Here is a 19,137-nt window from a genome sequence, read left to right as displayed (position 1 = left end):
CCCAGGCAGAGGGCCATCTGACGGAGGGCAGGGGTGGGGGGCAGAGTTACACTGAGGAGCTCCACGTGAAGACGGTCCCAAGACCCGGGCTCCTCCTCCCCTACCCGGTGGGATGGGGCGTCTCTGAACAACAATCCCACCTCTGGTCAGGGCTGCACCGGAGACTGAAATTAAAAGGAAAGAATCGCGTGGATGTTTACGCTCTCATGGGGGTACTTTGGAAAGGGGCGAGAGTTTAAGGCATTTCCCCTAACTTAGCATTTCTGAACTCAGAAGCTGAAGGATTCAAACAAAACAAATAGAAAAAAGAACGCCACGCAGAATCCCAACTCGCTCAGCATCCGAGCCCGAAGGCCCCTTCAGGATGCTGCAGGTCAAGCCCCTGGTCTCACAGGTGAGGGGGCAGACTGGGGAGAAGGCAGGGAAGGTGTAGGAGAGCGTGGGGAGCCTCAGGGCTCCCAACTGCCCCCCAAGTTTGGTCCATCACCCGACACATCACGATTCTCCGCTTCGGGCCAGTGAGAGCATCTTCTTTCCCTCAGAGGACGAGGGAGGTGAGCGGTCACTGGACGTCAGAACCGGGACTGCTGGGCCACCCCCTCTCCTGTCCCTAACATGCAGGAGTCAGGAGGCAGCCCAGGGGGGAAAAGGTGGGACGAGAGCCCCACCTTCTAGTCCATTCTACTCTTCCTGGATGACAAGGCAATCCACCAGCCCAAAGACTGTCATTAATGTGCAGACGGGAGAGAGACCATCGGCAACTAAGAAAGGACACTCACGGTGCCCCCTGTCTGGAAAAGTACAGCTGACGCTTCCTAACCCGCCTTCCAGCTGTCACGCCCGCCACTATTTCTTCTCCACACCACAGCTGGAGTCATCTTTCTAAAATCTCTATAAGACACAAAGTCCAGCCTGGCCCCCACCTCCTCCAGTCTCACGGTATCCCTCACTTTCTGCCCCAGCCCTCCCCTCACAAGTACGTGTACACACACACACACACACACACACACACACACACACACACACGAGTTCACTCCTGTTTCCTTTTCCTGCCCTCCCTCCTGCCCTCATCTAAGTGAGAAACAGCTACTCAGCTCATAGGAGGTAAACTCCTCCGTGAGGTCTTTTCTGACACCTCCTCCTGCATCCACCACCCCCTTCACTGTACCCATCACACACCCCCATCGTAGCATCCACAGGGCTCTTTTTGCTCATCAATGCTATAAAGAGCATTATTGGGACAACTGAGGGGAAATTTTACTATGGGCGTGTAAGAAACAGTATCAGAGCCATGTTAAATTTCCCCAGGGTGACAAATGTGTCGTGTAGGAGAATGACCTTGTTAGGTCACTGATGGCCCACTGAGGTCCAGGCACCGATGGATGTCAGGGAGAAGTGTCATGTCTACGACCTACTCTGAAATGGCTCATCAAAAAGTAAACACAAACATATATGTGCATGTGTACCTGCTGTGTGGTGGACAGAGAGAAGCAGGGAGAGAGTGGGAGAGGGGAAAGAAGAAAGAAAAATACAAAGTGGCATAATGTTAACAATTGGCCGATAAAGGTGAAGCATATATGTGGAAGTTCATTGTTCTATTCCTGCAACTCTACTATGGATTGGAAAATGTGCTAAATAAAGAGTTGGAAGAAAAAGAAAAAAAAAAAGGCTCTACTAGGGATGCAATACCTGAGAACTTACTAATTGTCAAAGACAACCCTCCTGAAATGAAAGACACAGGGAGTGTGGTCTCACAGCCAACAACAGGTTCAACCCTCGAGGCATGTATTCTGCACTTGACAGTGACGCTGTGGCATTGTCCGTACTGGGAAAAGTAGAATTCCCAGAGAGATGGAGGAGAATGGGCAGGAGTGGGGTGACCATCTCCCCTTTCATCTCTTGCTGGTGTTTGTGCAGAATACCCAACCTATTCCCTTTCAAGCCAGCACATGGACCACTGTGGGCAAGATGTTTCATTAAAGTGGATTATCTCTCTCCTATGATCTCCCTGACTTCTTGTTGGTCCCTTTGCCAATAAGTCACTTAATCATCTGTTTCTTGGGCAGTGGACACTGCAGACAGGGAGCCACAAAGTGGTGAGGACTAACTGGACTGTCTGCCTCCAACTGAGAAGTGAGCGATGGCCCAGCTGCTCAGACTCATGGCAGCCAAATGGCTGCAATCGCTACTGCAGCTTTATTGAGACATCAGTCAGGGCTGCCTTTTCTGCCATTAACATAATTAAGACAATAAACTACTTTGGGGAAAGGAAAAAAAAAGAAGATGATCTGCACTCAGGACTGAGAGAACAATTAATTACGGCTAAAGTTGCATCAATCTAGAAGTAAATAACTTATGTTTGGGTTGGGATCTTAGAATTTGGAAACAATTGATCACCCATCGAGAAAGTCAAAGGGTCCCCCTAAAGAGCAATGGTCCGTCCCTTCCCCACAAAGGGAAGCACAGCGGGCCTCGGATAAGGAAGGCCAGCGCAGCTGCAACTTCTCCAAAGAAACATCAGTTAACCTAGTAACCTTGAGAGTCATCTACATAATACTCTGTTCTCAGTCTGGGAAACCTACCCAGTGCAAACAAGCAAGGAAGGGAGGCCAAGACCACCGGAGATTGACCCGTGCAATCCTTTAAGGAAACCAGGGGAAGTACACAAAAATCCAGCCTTACAAAATGAACAGGAGAGGATTCACACTGCCAAAGGCTGACGGAATGCTCCCCTTGGTTTCCTTAAAGGGCCAGCTCCCTTCCCGCGCATCTCATGGTGCTTGAGACATCAGGAAAGGCACTCATTAAAACAAATGATACAAGTGAACCTACTTACAAAACAGAAATAGACTCACAGACATAGAAAACAAACATGGTTACCAAAGGGGAAAGGTGGGTGGGAGGGATAAATTTGGAGGTTGGGATTAACAGATACACACTACTATATAAAAAATAAACAACAAGGACCTACTGTTATAGTACAGGGAACTCTACTCAATATCTCGTAATAACCTATAATGGAAAACCATCTGAAAAGGAATGTATATATATATATGTATAACTGAATCACTTTGCTGTACACCTGAAACTAACACAACATTGTAAATCAACTATACTTCAATGAAAATTTTTTTTAATAAAAATAATTTTTTTTTAAAAAAGGGCCCGGCTTGCAGGAGTCAGAAACCGTGAGCCGAGGTTCATCTCTTGACAGCAACAACCATGTGGACCCCGGCAAATTTCCCCCTTAGAAGAAGGAGCTTAAGCACAGCACTGTTAAGCTGTGCTTGTTGTGACTGATGGTGGAAATTTAGCCTAATAAAATAATTCAATCAAAGGAAAAAGCTGTGAGTTCAAGATGTCCACTGTATCATTATAACAACAAGAAGCCACTTGTGGAGGAAGTACAAGACAACGCAGCGACCTGGGGGGAGGTTATGCATCCGTGAGCAGGAACGCAGGCCATGAGAATGTTCTCGTCCTTGAACCCAGTGGCAGGCACATGGGTGTCTGTCGTGAGGCAATTCTCTATCCCGGGGGCACACAAACCGCAACCGCAAACCACATCTCCTCTTGGTTCAACAAACAGCTCTACTGGAACCATTTAAATAATTCCTTAAGAATCACAGAAACTTCACAACGATCTCAGCAAGCTTATCTCTAAATGTACAAATCTTGTCTAACATCCTTGAGGACAGGATGTGCACGGGGCACCCAAGGAGGGTTCAATCCACCTTTGCTTTGCACTAGTTTCAACCACAGTCTGCAGCCCCCGACTCCCACCTGCTCTATGGAATCAGTTATGCCTTCTGGAAGGGCTCACAATCCCCTCTTCCAGCAGATCTCTGTCTCATCTGAATCTGTAAAATTTGAGTTTAGACCAAATCCCTTGAGGAATCCACAGAGGTCACTGGCCCACCCTGGACCTTGCTGTTCCCCACAACCACCCCCGCAAAATCTCAATTTCAAGCACCCCCCTCCTCCTATCACCCCGTGCGTCCAGCTCACTCCACTGCAGCCCCAGCCCCACGACCCCATCATGTCCACCATCCCCTGTCGCCTCATTTCCCTCCACGCCCAGCGTGGCATCCCTGCCCCACCTGACACTCACTCCCTTAATCTGCCACCACCACCCGCCCCAGGCCCCTCGGCCCTCTCTCCCTCTGGGGGGGGTGGGTCAGCCAGTAAACCCCAACTCTGGTTTAATCCACCTCCTCACATTCTCTGAGCCTCAACCTGGCAACTCAACTTACCTGGAGAAGAGAGACATGCTGGCTGGTCTCACTTTAAATTCGTGACCTGGAATCCTTCCGTGCCCTGCCCCGGGGCGGGGCGGGGGGCCATCCTGCCACCTCCGTCCTCCGCCTGAGAGGGCCACTCATCCCTGCTGCCTCCTGCCTCCCCAAATCTCTAACAGCCCTTCCCTCTTCATCACCCTCACTGCTCTGAATCCTTGACACGTGGCTGTGCAGACGTGGGAGCAAGACGCGATGATCCCTGCTTTACAGGCAAGGAAGCAGAGACATTCAGAAGCGAGGTAACAGCTGGGGCGCGTCCCGGCTCCGAGCCACGTGCGTAAACACAGAGCTCTCCTGAGGGTCCCCCGGGGTCCCCGCCCCTCCGCTCTGCTGCTTGCCTCCTGCTACAACGGTGGGCTGTCCTAGCTAAGGACAGACCCTCCGCTCCCACGGGATCCCAGGCCCCCTTCCCCCTCTCAAGTTCCGGCAGGCATCCCCGCCCTCTCTCCCGACTGTTCGTTCCCATCAGCATTCAAACATCTTCAGAAACCAAAGTTCTCAGTTCCAGACCTTCGTCCCAATTTTCTGCTTCCCTTTTGCATCAAAGCTCCTTGAAACGCCATCTTTACTCCCTGTCACCACTTTTCTCTCCATCCTCCCTGGAAGCCACCTAATCAAACTTTGACCAAAACAAAGGCAATGGTCCCTCTGCAGGCGTGTCGGCAGCAGTGCCTCACAGCGGAGAACTCCCTTCTCCTTAAAACACTGCCTGTGTGTGACTTCATGTCATCATGTTCCCCTGCTTCCTACCCCCCCTCCCCCCAGCTGACCCTCCTCAGTCTCCTCTGCTGGACCCTTCTCATCTCTCCAGCCTTCACATACTGGAGATTCCCCAGACTCGGCCTTTGGACTTTCCCCCTACATCTCTACTCACTCCCTAAAGGGGGGTTACCATGTCCTGAGTTGGACCACCCTCTGCACATTGTTCACTCTCAAACTGGTACCCAAGCTTCACTCACAAACCCCAGGCTTCTATACTCGGCTGCCTACACGTCCTCTCAATTTGGATGCAGAGTTGAATGGATCCCTCAGACCCAAGGTTGAATCTGGGATATCCCCCCAAACACCCCAACCTCCTCTTCCCATAGCCTCTCCCCCCTTGGTAAGCGGGGCTGGTGGTCTGCTCCACAGGTGGCCCTCGATGAGCCCAAGCCCTTGGAATTCACACCCCTGCAGAGTCCCCTTGTGGCACTTCAATCAACAGAGTGGAAGTGACACAGTGTCAGTTTGGGGCCCAAGGCTTATCAGCATCCAGTTTGGCCCTCCTGGGAGCTTTGAGCCACCGTGTAAGAGTCTGGCAACCCAGCTGGACAGACCATGTGGGAAGGATTCATGGAGACAGAAAGGTTACAAGACTTCATGGGGAGAGAGAGGCCCAGCTGTCCCAGCCACGTTCAGCCTACAACCAGCCCACCAGCTGATGATAGGCACACGAGTGACCATTGGCAAGACCAGCAAAAGAGCCACCCGGCTGAGCCCAGCCCAGACTGTGAACATAAATAAAATGGTTATTTTAAGCCACTTCGTTTAGGGTGGTCAATCCCTCAGCAATAGGTCACTGAAACAAACAGCAGCTCTAATGTTTATTATTCCGGTTGCTCAGGTTGAAATCTTAGAGTCATTCTTTATTCCTCTTTTGCTCATACCTTACAACCAAACCACATGCAAAAAGGATACCTGTAGCCTGCTGGCACGTCTTCTAAGTACACCCAGAAACTGCCACTGCCCTTGTCATTGTCTGTCACCTCCTCCATTCCCACCCTGACCCTGCTGCCTGCACCCCACTTGCCCTGTCCCAGTTTACTTTCTACAAAAGAGTCAAAATAATTTTTTTAAAATACAAGGAAAGCCCCGCATTCCTTTGTTCAAAACTCTCCGACAGCCACCCACATCATCCATAATAACACCCCAAGTCCTCAACAATGTCCGGCGAGGCCCTCCGATCCAGCCCCTCCTGTCTTGCCAATTTAATTTCCTGCCAACCCACGCGGGTCAACTCTGATCCAGACACAATGGCCTCCCTGCTCGTCCTCAAAATGCCAGGCAAGGGCCACCTTGGGCCTTGTCCACTCACTGACCCTGCTGGCCTGAACAGCCTTCCACTACATGGTCACCTGGCTGGCTTCCTCATCTGGAAGCTATCTTCCTTATCTTCACCTGGCCTGTACTCCAGTGACACCTGGAGAATCCTGCACTGAGCGGCTCATCTAAGAGGCTCACCGGCCCCATCAGCTTTCCATCCCCACCCACCATGCTCTGTGTCTCTCCACTGTGTTTGCATCTCCACATTCTTTTCTTTTCTCGCTCTAGTTTATTGTCTGTCTCTTTCCACCATCACATAAGCTCCGCGAGGCGTGGATTCTAACTGTTTTGTTCACTGCTGCACTCCCAGCGCCTAGAACAGTACCTGGCAGGTGTAGTACTCAATAAGTACTTGTTAGATGAGAGAGCACATGCGTTACTGACGGCTGCCTTTCATAGCCCTGAAAACACGGTAAAAATCGTCATAAACCCCCAAGCTCAACCTTGCATCCTGTGGGCGCCCCCTCCCTGGAGCCCACAAATGAGCAGGGCATCAACTCTGAAAAACACATGTTTCCCACCTGCTCCAAGGCCTCCAAAGGTTTCCCATCACCCTCAGGATCAAGTTCTCCCTCCTTCAACGGCCCACAAGGCTCTGCAGATCTGACCCTAGCCCCCACTCCAGGTTCCCCCGTGCCCCGGCAGCACACACTCCCCACCAGCCTCACTGCCTTCGCTCTCTGGCTTCGCCCGTGCTGTTCCCTCCACCAGGAATGCCCTTCCTCTAGTTCCTTCCATTACTGCCCACTCACCCTTCAGGCTCAACCTACATGTCCCTTTGTCAAAGAGCCCTTCTGTGCCCTCCATCTTCTGTGGCTCCTCCTTTCTCCCTCGTTTTCCTTCCTGGGCTACCCATGATTTGTGCAATTGTAGCAGGTTATCCAGTGGAGGAATTCACCAGCAACTTGGGCTTCTGGAACCACAACTGAGGAAGGAGGACAGACCAAGGTGCTTCTGGAGGCAGGACCAGATACCTACTTTGGGGTAAAAACAAAAAAAAACAAAAATGCAAGTCCTCTTGTTCAAAATGATTAAGAATTTCAAGACAGCAACAGCAGAGCAGTAAACCAAGCCTGGGATGCTTCTGAGCATGGGGTGTTATACAACCCCACAGGTCACTTGCCCAGGAAACTGATGCCCATGGTTAATGAACTAAAGCAAAATACAGCACTCAAGGCCCAGTGAGGCTGGTGACCTGGGAATGCAGCTGTGCTGGACACCTCCACAAAGATGGGGCTGCGCACTTATTTTACGGAGAGATCAGAGCTTCATCCTCAAGTCGAGGAAGGTAACCTCTCCAGAGTGCCTGCTCATCGAACCAGGTGCCATTCAGGCCAAGCTCGTCCACTGCCAGCTTAGCACAAGCTTAATTGAATGACACAGACGAGAGCCAAGAAGAGGGGAAGAGACAATAAGGAAAGAGATAATCTACAAATAACAAATGCTGGAGAGGGTGTGGAGAAAAGGGAACCCTTCTACACTGCTGATGGGAATGTACATTGATACAGCCACTATGGAGAACAGTATGGAGGTTCCTCAAAAAACTTAAAATAGAGCGACCATATGATCCAGCAATCCCACTCCTGGTCATATAACTGGAAAAAAACATAATTCAAAAGGATACATGCACCCCTATATTCACAGAAGCACTATATACAATAGCCAAGACAGGGAAACAACCTAAATGTCCATCGACAGATGAATGGATAAAGAAGATGTGGTACATATAGACAATAGAATATTACTCAGCCATTAAAAAGAATGAAATGCCATTTGCAGCAACATGGATGGACCTAGAGATGACCATACTAAGTGAAGTAAGTCAGACAGAGAAAGACAAATATCATATGATATCACTTATATGTGGAATCTAAAATAAGACACAAATGAACATATCTAAGAAACAAAGCAGACTCAGAGACAGAAAGAACAGACTTGTGGTTGCCAAAGGGAAGGGGGTGGGAGATGGATGGAGGGGGAGGTTGGGATTAGCAGATGTAAACTATTACATTTAGGATAGATAAACAACAAGGTCCTACTGTATAGCACAGGGAACTATATCCAATATCCTATGATAAACCGTAATGGAAAAGAATATGAAAAAGAATATATATGTATGTATAACTGAATCACTTTGCTGTACAGCAGAAAGTAACACAGCATTGTAAGTCAACTATGCTTCAATAAAATTTTTTTTAAAAAAGGAAAGATACAATTTCATCAACATTTTTACAGGGCAGGCAACGAAAGCCCCAAAGCCTCATGGGACAATAAAAGGTTTCCCTCTTCCTTTCACAAGTATTTCAGCTTGTCAAATGTTCCCTTGGTTTCTGAATAACAGCTTCTTCCCAGTAAATAAGTTAATAAATAATAGATTAGAAAAGTTTTTCTTTCTGATAGCTGACTGTTGGATAAACACATTTGCTCTTTTAGGAAAAGGCGATGTACACTTCTCATGATTTCCATATTTTAAAACAAGAGGGACTTCCCTGGCGGTCCAGTGGTTAGGACTCCGAGCTTTCACTGCAGGGGGCATGGATTTGATCCCCGGTCAGGGAACTAAGACCCCACATGCTGTGCGGCACAGCCAAATAAAAAAATTAAAAAATAAAACACAGGAGCCAGAAGGTGATGTCTCTGAGACACTCCACCTGCCGTCATACGGTCCCCAGAGTGCTGTTGGGTTTCTCCACATCTGACCTGGGCAACTTCAGTTACTCTGACAGTCTCTCTCCTGTATCACTCAGGAGTCTACATTGAATTTTAGAATATGATCCACGATGCAAGTACATTTCACATGGTGACCCAGTACACACGTATCAACAGAACGAAAATGTTTCACCTGCTGTACGCTCTGGTATTTTCTAATGTATTTTATTTCATTTTTTAGAAATGATCATCTGACCCACTAAATTGGTTTTACAACCCACAAAACAGGCTGTGAACCAGAGTTTGGAAACATGGTTTGGGGTCAACTCAGTGTTGTCACGGCCCAGATTCCAGCCCCCAGGTCTTCACTCAAAGCTCCGTCTGGTGGTCTACACCATCCACAGGAATCAGAGAGGGGGCTTTTTAAAAGGCAAGCACTTAAACGATTCTTCTAGCAAAAAGCATGCAAATTACATGGCCAGGAGACAGAAATTAAGGGAAGGCAGCAGGATGTCAGCTTGGTGTGTGGAGCCCCCGAGCAGAGGGCAGGGAAAGGGGAGACAAGGGAACCTTCCAGGTCACGCTGCTCAGCATGGGCCCCCAATCCTATGGAAAGTAGTGCAGGTTCCCAGGATGTCAGACTCCCTCATGAGCAAACCCATGAGAACATCCCCAAGAAAAGGCTTTTCTGTCCCCTCTGAGGCTCCCTGTTGTTGCTTTCCTCTTCAAAGAGCCTGTCTCACCCGCCCCCTCCCTCTCTCGCTGGTCTGGCCTCCAGGCCAAGCTGAGCTCGTGGAATCCAGCCCCTTCCCTGCAGCCAAACAAGACCACGGCCCTCAAGGCAGTTTCCCCAGGCTGCGCCTTCAGGGGCTCCAACCATTTCAAGTAGGCCTTCGGGATCCAGAACTTTCATTCCCAGCACACCCTCCCCATGGTTACGTCCCTCCCTCCTAATCGTCCCTCCCTCCTAATCACCGATGCACCTATGGAAACTGAGCAGGACCCTGTGGGGCTCCTGGGCATGGAAGCCTTTCAAACAGTTGCTAATCAGGGAAGGGAGGGGATGCAGAGACAAGGGAGGAGCAGCCAGGAAACAATAGTGCAGCCTTGGGGCAGGGTCCTGGTTCGCCTTAAGGGATACACATAACAATATCTTTGAGCTCTTCTGCAGAAAGAAAACCCCCAACAAATGGAAAATGTTAGCATTCTTCATTCCAGAGAAGACCACCTGAGGCCAGACGAGGAGGGCAGGCCCTGCACACACCCTGATCCTTATCAGCAACCCAACCCTTGAACTCCTTACCTCCTGGTTTGGGACACACAGTTTTGAGGGGCAGGACCTCGCTGTGTCTCCCTTTGCCTGGCAAAGCAATAAAGCTATTCTTTTCTACTTCACCCAAAACTCTGTCTCCAAGATTCGATTCAGCACCAGTGCAAAGAAGCCGAGCTTTCGGCATCAGCATCAGGATGGGCAAGGGAACCCGGGTGGGCTGGACAGCCGAGTCCAGGCATCTCCCACCACCCACAACGCTCCCGATGCCCACACATCTCTCAGCTGCACACAGAGCGGCCTTCCCTATCTCCTCCAAAACGAAGCCACTACCTGGAGGCGGGGGAGGCCCCACGGGGGCCATCAGCGTGGAGGATGCTGGGTCCTCTCGACAAGGTTTCCCGGGATGGGCGCAGCACCAACAAGAGTTATTGCGCATCTACCAACCAGCAGGCACACAGCTCTCCACATGGGCAGTGAGGTCTGGATCATCAATGGGGTTAAGGCCCATTGCTGGCTGACAGCCAGCAACAGGAGGTGGCCAGGTGCCCAGAGGCGGGGCGGGGGTGGTGGTGCAGGTGGAGGCAGCCTCACTCTTGCCCACACTATTTCCTTCCTCCTGTTTTCTCTCTGTGACCAATGTGCCACGTCCATCTCTCTAGGTCACCTTTAATCCTCTCTAGGACACAGCAGGAGACAAAGAAATCCCATCTTGAATTGTCCTTATCATCTTGTGTGCCTTCCCTGCCCTTGAAGCATCACAGCTCCTCCAGAGAAGCAAATGCAAGGCTCATGCTCTGGGGATGATCGTTCACATAAAATATCATTTCCAATAATCCCTGGAACATCCATACTTGACCGCAGCTCTGACCTTTCCCCACTCTGCATCCCCAGTCTCCCGAGCGGGAAAGCCTGTGAGGGACAGAAGGCACCCAGACGACTGGCCACAAGCCCCAGGGGAAACGCCCACCTACCTTGGTCAGATCCATTCCAAGTTTGAGCTGAGAAATGAGGTGAAGGATTACACTGCGCTGATCCTCCATGACGCCCACTTCTGTCTCTTCCTGATCTTCAGTGTCACTTTTCTCATCTTCTGACGAAACCAATTCGGGGCCTGAGTTTGGCTAAAATGAGATCATCAGTAAAAATCACCAGCTTGGTCCTGAGAAGCAAGAAGCACAGCACCGAACCCATATGCTTAGCAAGGGCAGAGAGCCCAAGACTGCCCAGATAGAGTTTCTCCATAAACTGGTCCTTCCGGGAGTGGGCAGAAGACGATCTATCTTTTTTTTTTTTTTTTTTTTTGCAGTACGCGGGCCTCTCACTGCTGTGGCCTCTCCCACCACGGAGCACAGGCTCCGGACTCGCAGGCTCAGCAGCCATGGCTCACGGGCCCAGCCGCTCCACAGCATGTGGGATCCTCCCGGATCGGGGCACGAACCCGTGTCCCCTGCATCGGCAGGCAGACTCTCAACCACTGCACCACCAGGGAAGCCCAGAAGACGATCTTTGGGGTGCAGGCCCCACCTTTAAGCACCTGAGGAGCCCTCTCATCTTCCCCTCACCTGTGAGTGAGCCTTCTAGCCTAAGCACCTCCCCCGACAAGAAAGCTTCCTGCCCTCTAAGAAACTAACTATAATATTCAAGTGTGAGTCCCTTCACCTTGGCTATTCCTAAATAATATTCTCCTGTTAACTTTTACAACCCAGGGCACTATAGCTAATGTAAATTTCTCTGTTTATAAGCAAAAGTCAGACACCCCTGAAACTGACATTACCTTATTTATGGGAAAATTTACTCTGAAATTATTTCTATTCCCGTTAGTGAATATCACTACAGCAAGTAAAAAAAAAAAAAAAAAAAGGCTCAGTGCTGGCATTAATTTATGGAGGGAAACAAAAATGAAAATGTAAAGAAAAAGTCCGAAATTTTATAATAATGCTAAGCTTCAACCTGGCTAACAGACCCTGCACTTTCCTTGATGCAAGTTTTATTCATTCAATTGCTTGATTCCAGTTTTCCAAATTACAGAGAAAGCAGGCAAGTTAATAAAATATGCAAGGTGGATTGCTGAGCGCATAATTTTCTAATACCTAATTACCAAGAACTCTGGCTACAATTACAGCTGTCCTCACAATTCTGTTGAAAGAAATAATCCTATTCACCATTCTTCATTTATGTATGTTCTCATACTACTTGTTTCTATGTCAGCAAAAGCACTCTACACAAAACACTACATAATTGTTTCTAATTACTGTTGACTGGTCAGACATAACGAACTTAACATATAGAAACACGGGAGCCCAAACATTTTAATATAAAAGGATACAGACTTGCCCAAATATCCAAGCAAAAACTAATGATTTTCAATCTCATTAGACAGAACCATCTCATCTACTTCCAAAACACAAAAGTTATTTAGCGATCAAGGTATTTATAATTGTCCTTCGTCACCAACACTCCAGAGGAAATATGGTGCTCTTTCCACTGGGGTAGCATTTTTAAAATTTCAGTTGAAATGGACATTTACCATAGACATACTGCTCAAATTATTCCCAAGGCCATGGGGCTTTCCTCCAGCCACAAGTCAAGCTTCCATCATGTGCCTGGTTCCCTAGACTCATGTCATGTGTGCTATGTGACATCACTGGAAAGGTGCTTTGCTAGATATACTGAAATAACTGAGGGCCCCTGACCCCCACCATGGTCCAGAGAAGACTAACCAGAGGAGGAGTCTGGGCCATGGGCCACCCTGATTCCACACTGGGAAATCAGAGACAGAAGGACAGGAACAAGCACTTGCTGTCAATGCCCAGAAGCCCCCTACCTCTCCTCTGGCTTCAGCTCCTGTGCTGCAGTGCCCATGGCAGCCAAGGTCACTGTGGTTACGAGTCTGACGGGCTAAAGCAGGGCCACCCTCCCATATACCTGCCCTCCTGACCTTCCCTGCTCCTTCCCCCTCCTCTGGGTTTCAGGCAAGTTTTAAAGGGTGGCTGTCTCCATTCACTGTGAGTTTGCATTTCCCGTCAGTTGCCACCAAAGCCAGAGAGCTCAGACACACTCCCTTCAATGCCAAGGTGATGGAGCTGCTACTTCCTTTGCAGTAACCTGCTGGGTGGTCACCTATATTAGCAGACATCCCTTCCACCCAGGGCAGCGGGGCAGGAGAGGGCAAGGCCTGGGTATCTTGTGTGGGAGGAAAAAGGACAATCGAAAGCAAATCACACTACCATCCTGCACTCAAGGGGGTGGGCGTAGCTTTCAAGGTCCTTATACATCTCAACAAGAAAGGGAGCTCCTTGGGAAAAGAATCTGAAAAAGAACAGATACATGTATGTGTATAACTGAATCAATTTACACCTGAAATTAACACAACATTGTTAATCAACTATACCCAATATAAAATAAAAATTAAAAACAAAACCAAAAAAAAAAGAGAGAGAGAGAGAAAAGGAGCTCCACCTGGAGTGCAATTTTTCCTGCTTGAAATTAGTTGCTCTCACAAAGCACTGATTGTAAACTAAACAAATCAATAGCTCAGGTAAGTTTTATGAAGTGAACAATTGTTCTTTCTTCTGAAAGTGTGATTTTCCCATCTGCCCACAAGCCAGTGCACCCCTCCCACCCACTGCCACACTCGCAGGGAGATGCTTACAGACCACAGGGACCAAACGTCTCCTGCTGTCTGCCTTTCTTGGAAACCAAACCCAGCTGGTCCCTGATTTCCAGGAGCCAAGACGCCTTCTGCAAGCTCCTGCCACATCATACGAAGAAAATATATTACTGTGCACACAAACCTCTCCAGCTTGTCCCACTTCAATCAACATCACATTTCCTGTGTCTGGTGATGCCGTCAGGGCCACTGGCTCCAGCAAGGAGAATTAAGGCTGGTGCACAGGCCTCAGAAGCTGACTCACTCCAGGGCGACTGGCGGCCAGAGCTCCTGGGGGCCCTGAAGTCCCGCCAAGGGAGGAAAGGCCACAGGGAGCCTGACACACATCCCCTCACTGGCACAGACCCTTAGCAAATGGTGCCCTAAGCTTAAACAAGGATCCAGCAACATTTCTGTCTCCTGCAGCTTCAGAAAACTTGCAAAAATTCTCTTATCCAACCTTGAGTAAATAATCAGGATTTTTTTAAAAAGCTGGTTTCATTCATCATGTTGTCAGTGAATATCTTAGAAGACACCCCCAATTCCACCCACACTGGAACTCAAGTCCATATGCAGAAGGTGAGACCACCCTCTGGTGTGAGGCCAAAATGGGGGCACGTGGATGGAGGGTAGGGGTTCCCCAACAGGGCATGTCGGTCTGAAGGAGGTCAACTGGCCATGTAAACACCAGTCTGTGGGCACCCGCAAAGCACCCATGGTTAGCAGGGGCTCTGAGAAATGGAGATTTCGAAGAACCAGGCTTTGACGGAGTTTTAAAGACAGAAAACCTTCCCTTTTAGGGTCAAGGCTTTGAAGATTCTGCTGTTCTGATGTGAAATCCACAACAACGGTAACGGTCAGTGGATGCAAGTCTGCTTTCCACAGTCAGGCCCACGTGCTCATCACATCCTCACCCTCCCGCTCATCAAGTTCTGCTCCTCTCCTGGGTGCCCCTGTATGCCCACACCCTCCTATACCAACGGATTTCTGCTTGTAAAGTGATGACAACTGTCCTGAGGTGATCAAAGGTGACAGAACGGTCTTTCTCCACCTCAGAAGAAAACTGAAAATAAGAAATGGCTTTATAACGCTGAGAAAGTTCCTAAGACTCAAGCAAGAAGAATCTTTAAATACTGCCGTTCCCCAGAGAGCTTTGCAAATGAGCCAGCCCGAACCGTAAAAATGTACACAAACTTGAAGATAAAATGGAATTAGAATATGTTGTAAAGAGAAGCAGGCTTTGGAAAAAAGAGGTTTCTAATAAAAGCAAAAAATTATGACTCAGTATTGCTACCACACAAGTACCGCAGGACATGGGGTGCTACAACAATCCAGTGACTCTTGCCTTGTTAGCAAATGGGGGGGACGGACAAGCAAAGGTGATGGACAGGAAAAGGCCACCTGGCAGCTGGAGTCCAGGGGCACCCCTGGTAGCTCAGCAGTGACCTGGGCCCTAAAGCAAGGATTCTTAATCTGGGACACTGTGGACCTGTGGACACTCATTAAGATACCTACCCATACCCTTGACATTTCATATACAAATTGTGTGTCTGGGCATTTTATGGAGAGAGGGTCCTGCTCTCCATGGATTCTTAGAAGGGTATCTGCCCGGGGCTGACCTCAGGCCTCGCAAGGTCTGCAGGGTCTCAAGGTCTGAAGGGTCATGGAAGAGAGATGGGCTCTCAGGGTGGGAAGTGGTTGAATCAAAGATGGTCCCAGCACCTGCAGACGTGCCCCTGCCTTACCACCAACCTGTACTCCTTCTCTGATAGGAGGCAGCTCCTCCATGGGCCAAGGACCAAAGCCAGAAGCAACACCGTGACTTGAGTTAGGTTTATGTGGCTCCAGCAGTCTTGTCAAGGGGGACACCGGTGTAGGGGAGACACTGAACTTTCTTAGCGTCTCTTCTTTTTCACAAAATTTTAATTCTTCAATACAAATGCAAATCCCAAGCAAGACTGAAATTCCAACCTCTTTTATTCAATACACATATGTGATTTAACTACAGTTGGAGTCAGTTCCAGGAAAAAGAACCCCAGGAAACAGACATGTATCTTTAGAGTCCATTCAATGCCCTGCCAGAGGCCTCACTCCACTCCATGCCCCCAAATCCACCCCCCCTTCCCAGGCCTCGCTCTATTTTCCCTTCCTCAGATGGTGTACGTCTCTCTTCACAATGATCTCTCCTTCTTTCTTAACTGAGACCTGGCCCTCAGACAGCTGGGGCCAGTATAAGCAGTTGGATCTACTGTACTAACATCCTCTTTAACCTAATGTCTTAAAAGGCTGAACCCTGAGACTCAAGGCATTAGAGAGAGGCCTGTGCATTACCCAGCCTTCCCAAAAGGCTTTTCACTGTTGGGTGGGGAGCAACTCCACAAAGAGCCCTGAAAACCCAGACATGCAGGTGTGAGGGGTCTCCTCCAGCAAGGATCGGGATGGACTCCTACAGCCATCTTCTGCCAGGTAAATAAGCATCCTGGAAGAGGTATTCTTAACTAAACAACGTCTTCAACAGAAAAACATAATCCACTGAGCTCAAGTTAGCCACCACTCTCCTGAAATTCTACCTGACCAAGATACAAAGACAGCTAGAGAATGAACATTCTCCTCTGGCAGCGAACACACTTCTGCTCAATCATTTTTAAAGCCTGGCATCTCTCCCCACATGCTGGTACCTTGGCATGGAGGCACGGGTGGGCTGTGCCATCCCAAAGAACCTTGGCATTGCCCAATGTAGCCCAGATATCGTCCTTACGGGAAAAGGGGGGAACACAGCCATGTCAAGAAGACTCTCTGGTATTCTGGGGGCCAGCAAAAGGTGGGCAGCGGGGAAGAAGACCCAGAGCATCACGACCCTCAGATACCCTCAAATGAGAGAAATGTCTGTATCACAGCAGCAGGCAGAAGAGTAACCAGGAAATGACGTGTCCTCCTATGCGACATGCTTCTCAAGCCCACAACTACACAGAACATGCAATGACATGCAATCACGGCCACCAGGGCGAGTCTGCTTTTGCTCACTAGGGGATAAAAGTCAAGAGAAGCTGGTCTTCCAGAAAATAAGGGGTTTTAGGAAAAATAGGAACATGAAACATGGACAGAGCTTAGGGGGTCAGAGAGATTGGGAGGGTGGGTACATGGAGACAGACCAAGGGGACAAAGAAAAGGAAATGCAGTGAATACTGGAAGAAAAGCAAGAGGGTCTGAGTGTCTAAGGGGTACAAGTACCCAGGGACCAACAACCAAACCAATTTCTTTTTGGTTCTAATGATAAATGATATTACTCTCTCTTTAATTTCTAGTCATTTTTTCATCTCAATATTCACAGTGTATTTAACCAAGTTATCACAACCATTACTTGGTCCTCAGAGCGCATCTTCACATCAGTAACATTTTATCAGTAAATCCTAAGAAGCCCCGCCTGACAGCCCAAGGTCACGAGAAACTGGCACAGCTGGATCCGAGGACCCCGTCCAACTTGGGGCTCAAGTCAACAAGCATCAGCAGAGCCTGGAGCCCCCAAAGACAGCCAGACATCCAGCAAATTCCACCAGTAATTTCTGGCCCTCATTCCCCAATAGGAAATGTCTACCCCGTGACTGTCAAGTGCACGGTCCTCCCTACCACGCGCTTGGAACAATTATCTCCCGAGGACTGACACAGACGTGAAGCTTGTCCTCTGAACATGCAGTGGCTGCTCCTGGGGACCTACTGTTCACCCCACGCTCAGCACAGGCAGGGTTTCTCCTCCAGAAGAGTCTCTCTAATTCCCCAAAAGTAGGCCATCCTTGCTCGGTGGAAGGGCTCTCGGTCAGAATGCATGGATGCTTGTCTCTGGTCACAAGTCATGCCAGAGGGCTGCCGTCGGCCACACGTCTTCGGATGGTGTCTGGTCTGGCTGACGGCCCTCGGCCCTGATGCAGGGCGGCAGCTGAAGGCTCCTCACATGTACCGTCCTCTCTGTGAAGCCACGTCGAAGCCAGGCCACCGACTGGGCCTTGGAGGCCACCTCCTTAGGGGGCCTTATCTGGCCATTTGGAGGTAGGTACAATGAGGCCACTGTGGCGGGGTGGGTGGGACCTGACGGAGAAGTTGGCTCTTATCCTTGACAGGTTCAAGTACAAGCATGTCCACGCAGCCTGCTGGTCCCAGCTGCCATCTGGGGGGCACTGAGTTGGCTGTCACTGCCATCATAATCCTGCCGCCTCCCCGTGGACGTGCTGGCTTTCTGGCTCTACCCACACATACATACACATTTACCACACTTGGCTCTCACAGACTGCAAGGACAGATGCTCGTCCTGAGCAAAGGGGCCGACCTGCAGAAAGGTTAATTTTAAATCAAACACATCCTGGAAGGCAGAAGGAAGTTGCTTCCGGGGAGGGGGGTGCAGGGTCGGGGGTACATTCGTCATCAGCCAAGGTCATGGGGAACATCACACCAAGAAGATTCAAAAAGCGTTCCTTTCAAGACACGTGAGGTAAGCATTCAGAGGGAGGAGAATCGCCAGCCCTTTTCCAGCATCCGTGTGTCTACTTGAAAATCATTTTAAATGAAAGCAGAAAAGAAAGGAATTGCGAAGGAGCAAAGGAAACCTCAAGAAAGCACCGCAAAGGAAAAAGGAAGCAGCAGCCGCAAACAAAGAGGGAGGTGATTATTTTACAGTTGAGGTTTTGGAAGCGCATCAGCGGGACCCCTACTCCTGGCATGTGGGCACCGGGAATCAAGGGGAGGGTGCCAGTGTGGCGGGTCAAGCAAAGTGCCAGTGCTGCATCCAGTGCTTTATGGCCTTTTCTCCATCAGCAAAAGTCTAGCCCTTTCCAGCCCAGCCCAGCACTGAATTCACAGCCGGGCCGAGGGCTCAGCAAAGCTCTGCAGGGTGAAGGGGCACGCCCACCGTGCCCTAGTCCTGGGTGGCACCAGCAGCACGGGTCACGCTTCCCAACTCACAGGAAGCCCCTGAGGATGGGGATAAAGGTCACGAGAAGGAGAAGAAAGAGGATGCATCACCACAGCTCTGCAAGGCAGCAAAGCATCCAGGGAGAGCTCTGCGCGGTGGCTGCAGAGAGACGGCCCTGGACGTAAATCCTGAATCCGCCACCTTCCACCTGGCAGGCTGTCTCCTCACCTGTGAGGTGGAGATGGTACCACCCACCCCCTGGAGGGCTGCTGAGAGGCCCGGG

General features: G+C 49.6%; 1 protein-coding gene across 2 annotated transcripts in view; it reads right to left on the bottom strand.

The window, feature by feature from the left end:
* OSBPL10 (oxysterol binding protein like 10) overlaps positions 1-19,137 on the bottom strand; it is a 290,264-nt gene that overhangs the window by 22,397 nt on the left and 248,730 nt on the right. For both annotated transcript variants that reach the window (XM_081246970.1, XM_081246971.1), the window contains one exon: positions 11,274-11,423. In XM_081246970.1, coding sequence (XP_081103096.1) covers positions 11,274-11,423 — 150 coding nt within the window. The remainder of the gene's footprint in view (positions 1-11,273; positions 11,424-19,137) is intronic.

Source organism: Mesoplodon bidens (genome assembly GCF_964165515.1).
Source record: "Mesoplodon bidens genome assembly, chromosome: 10".
In the NCBI taxonomy this organism is placed as follows: domain Eukaryota; kingdom Metazoa; phylum Chordata; class Mammalia; order Artiodactyla; family Ziphiidae; genus Mesoplodon; species Mesoplodon bidens.
The sequence above is the reverse complement of the archived record's forward strand: the minus strand, read 5'-3'. Positions and strand labels throughout refer to the sequence as shown.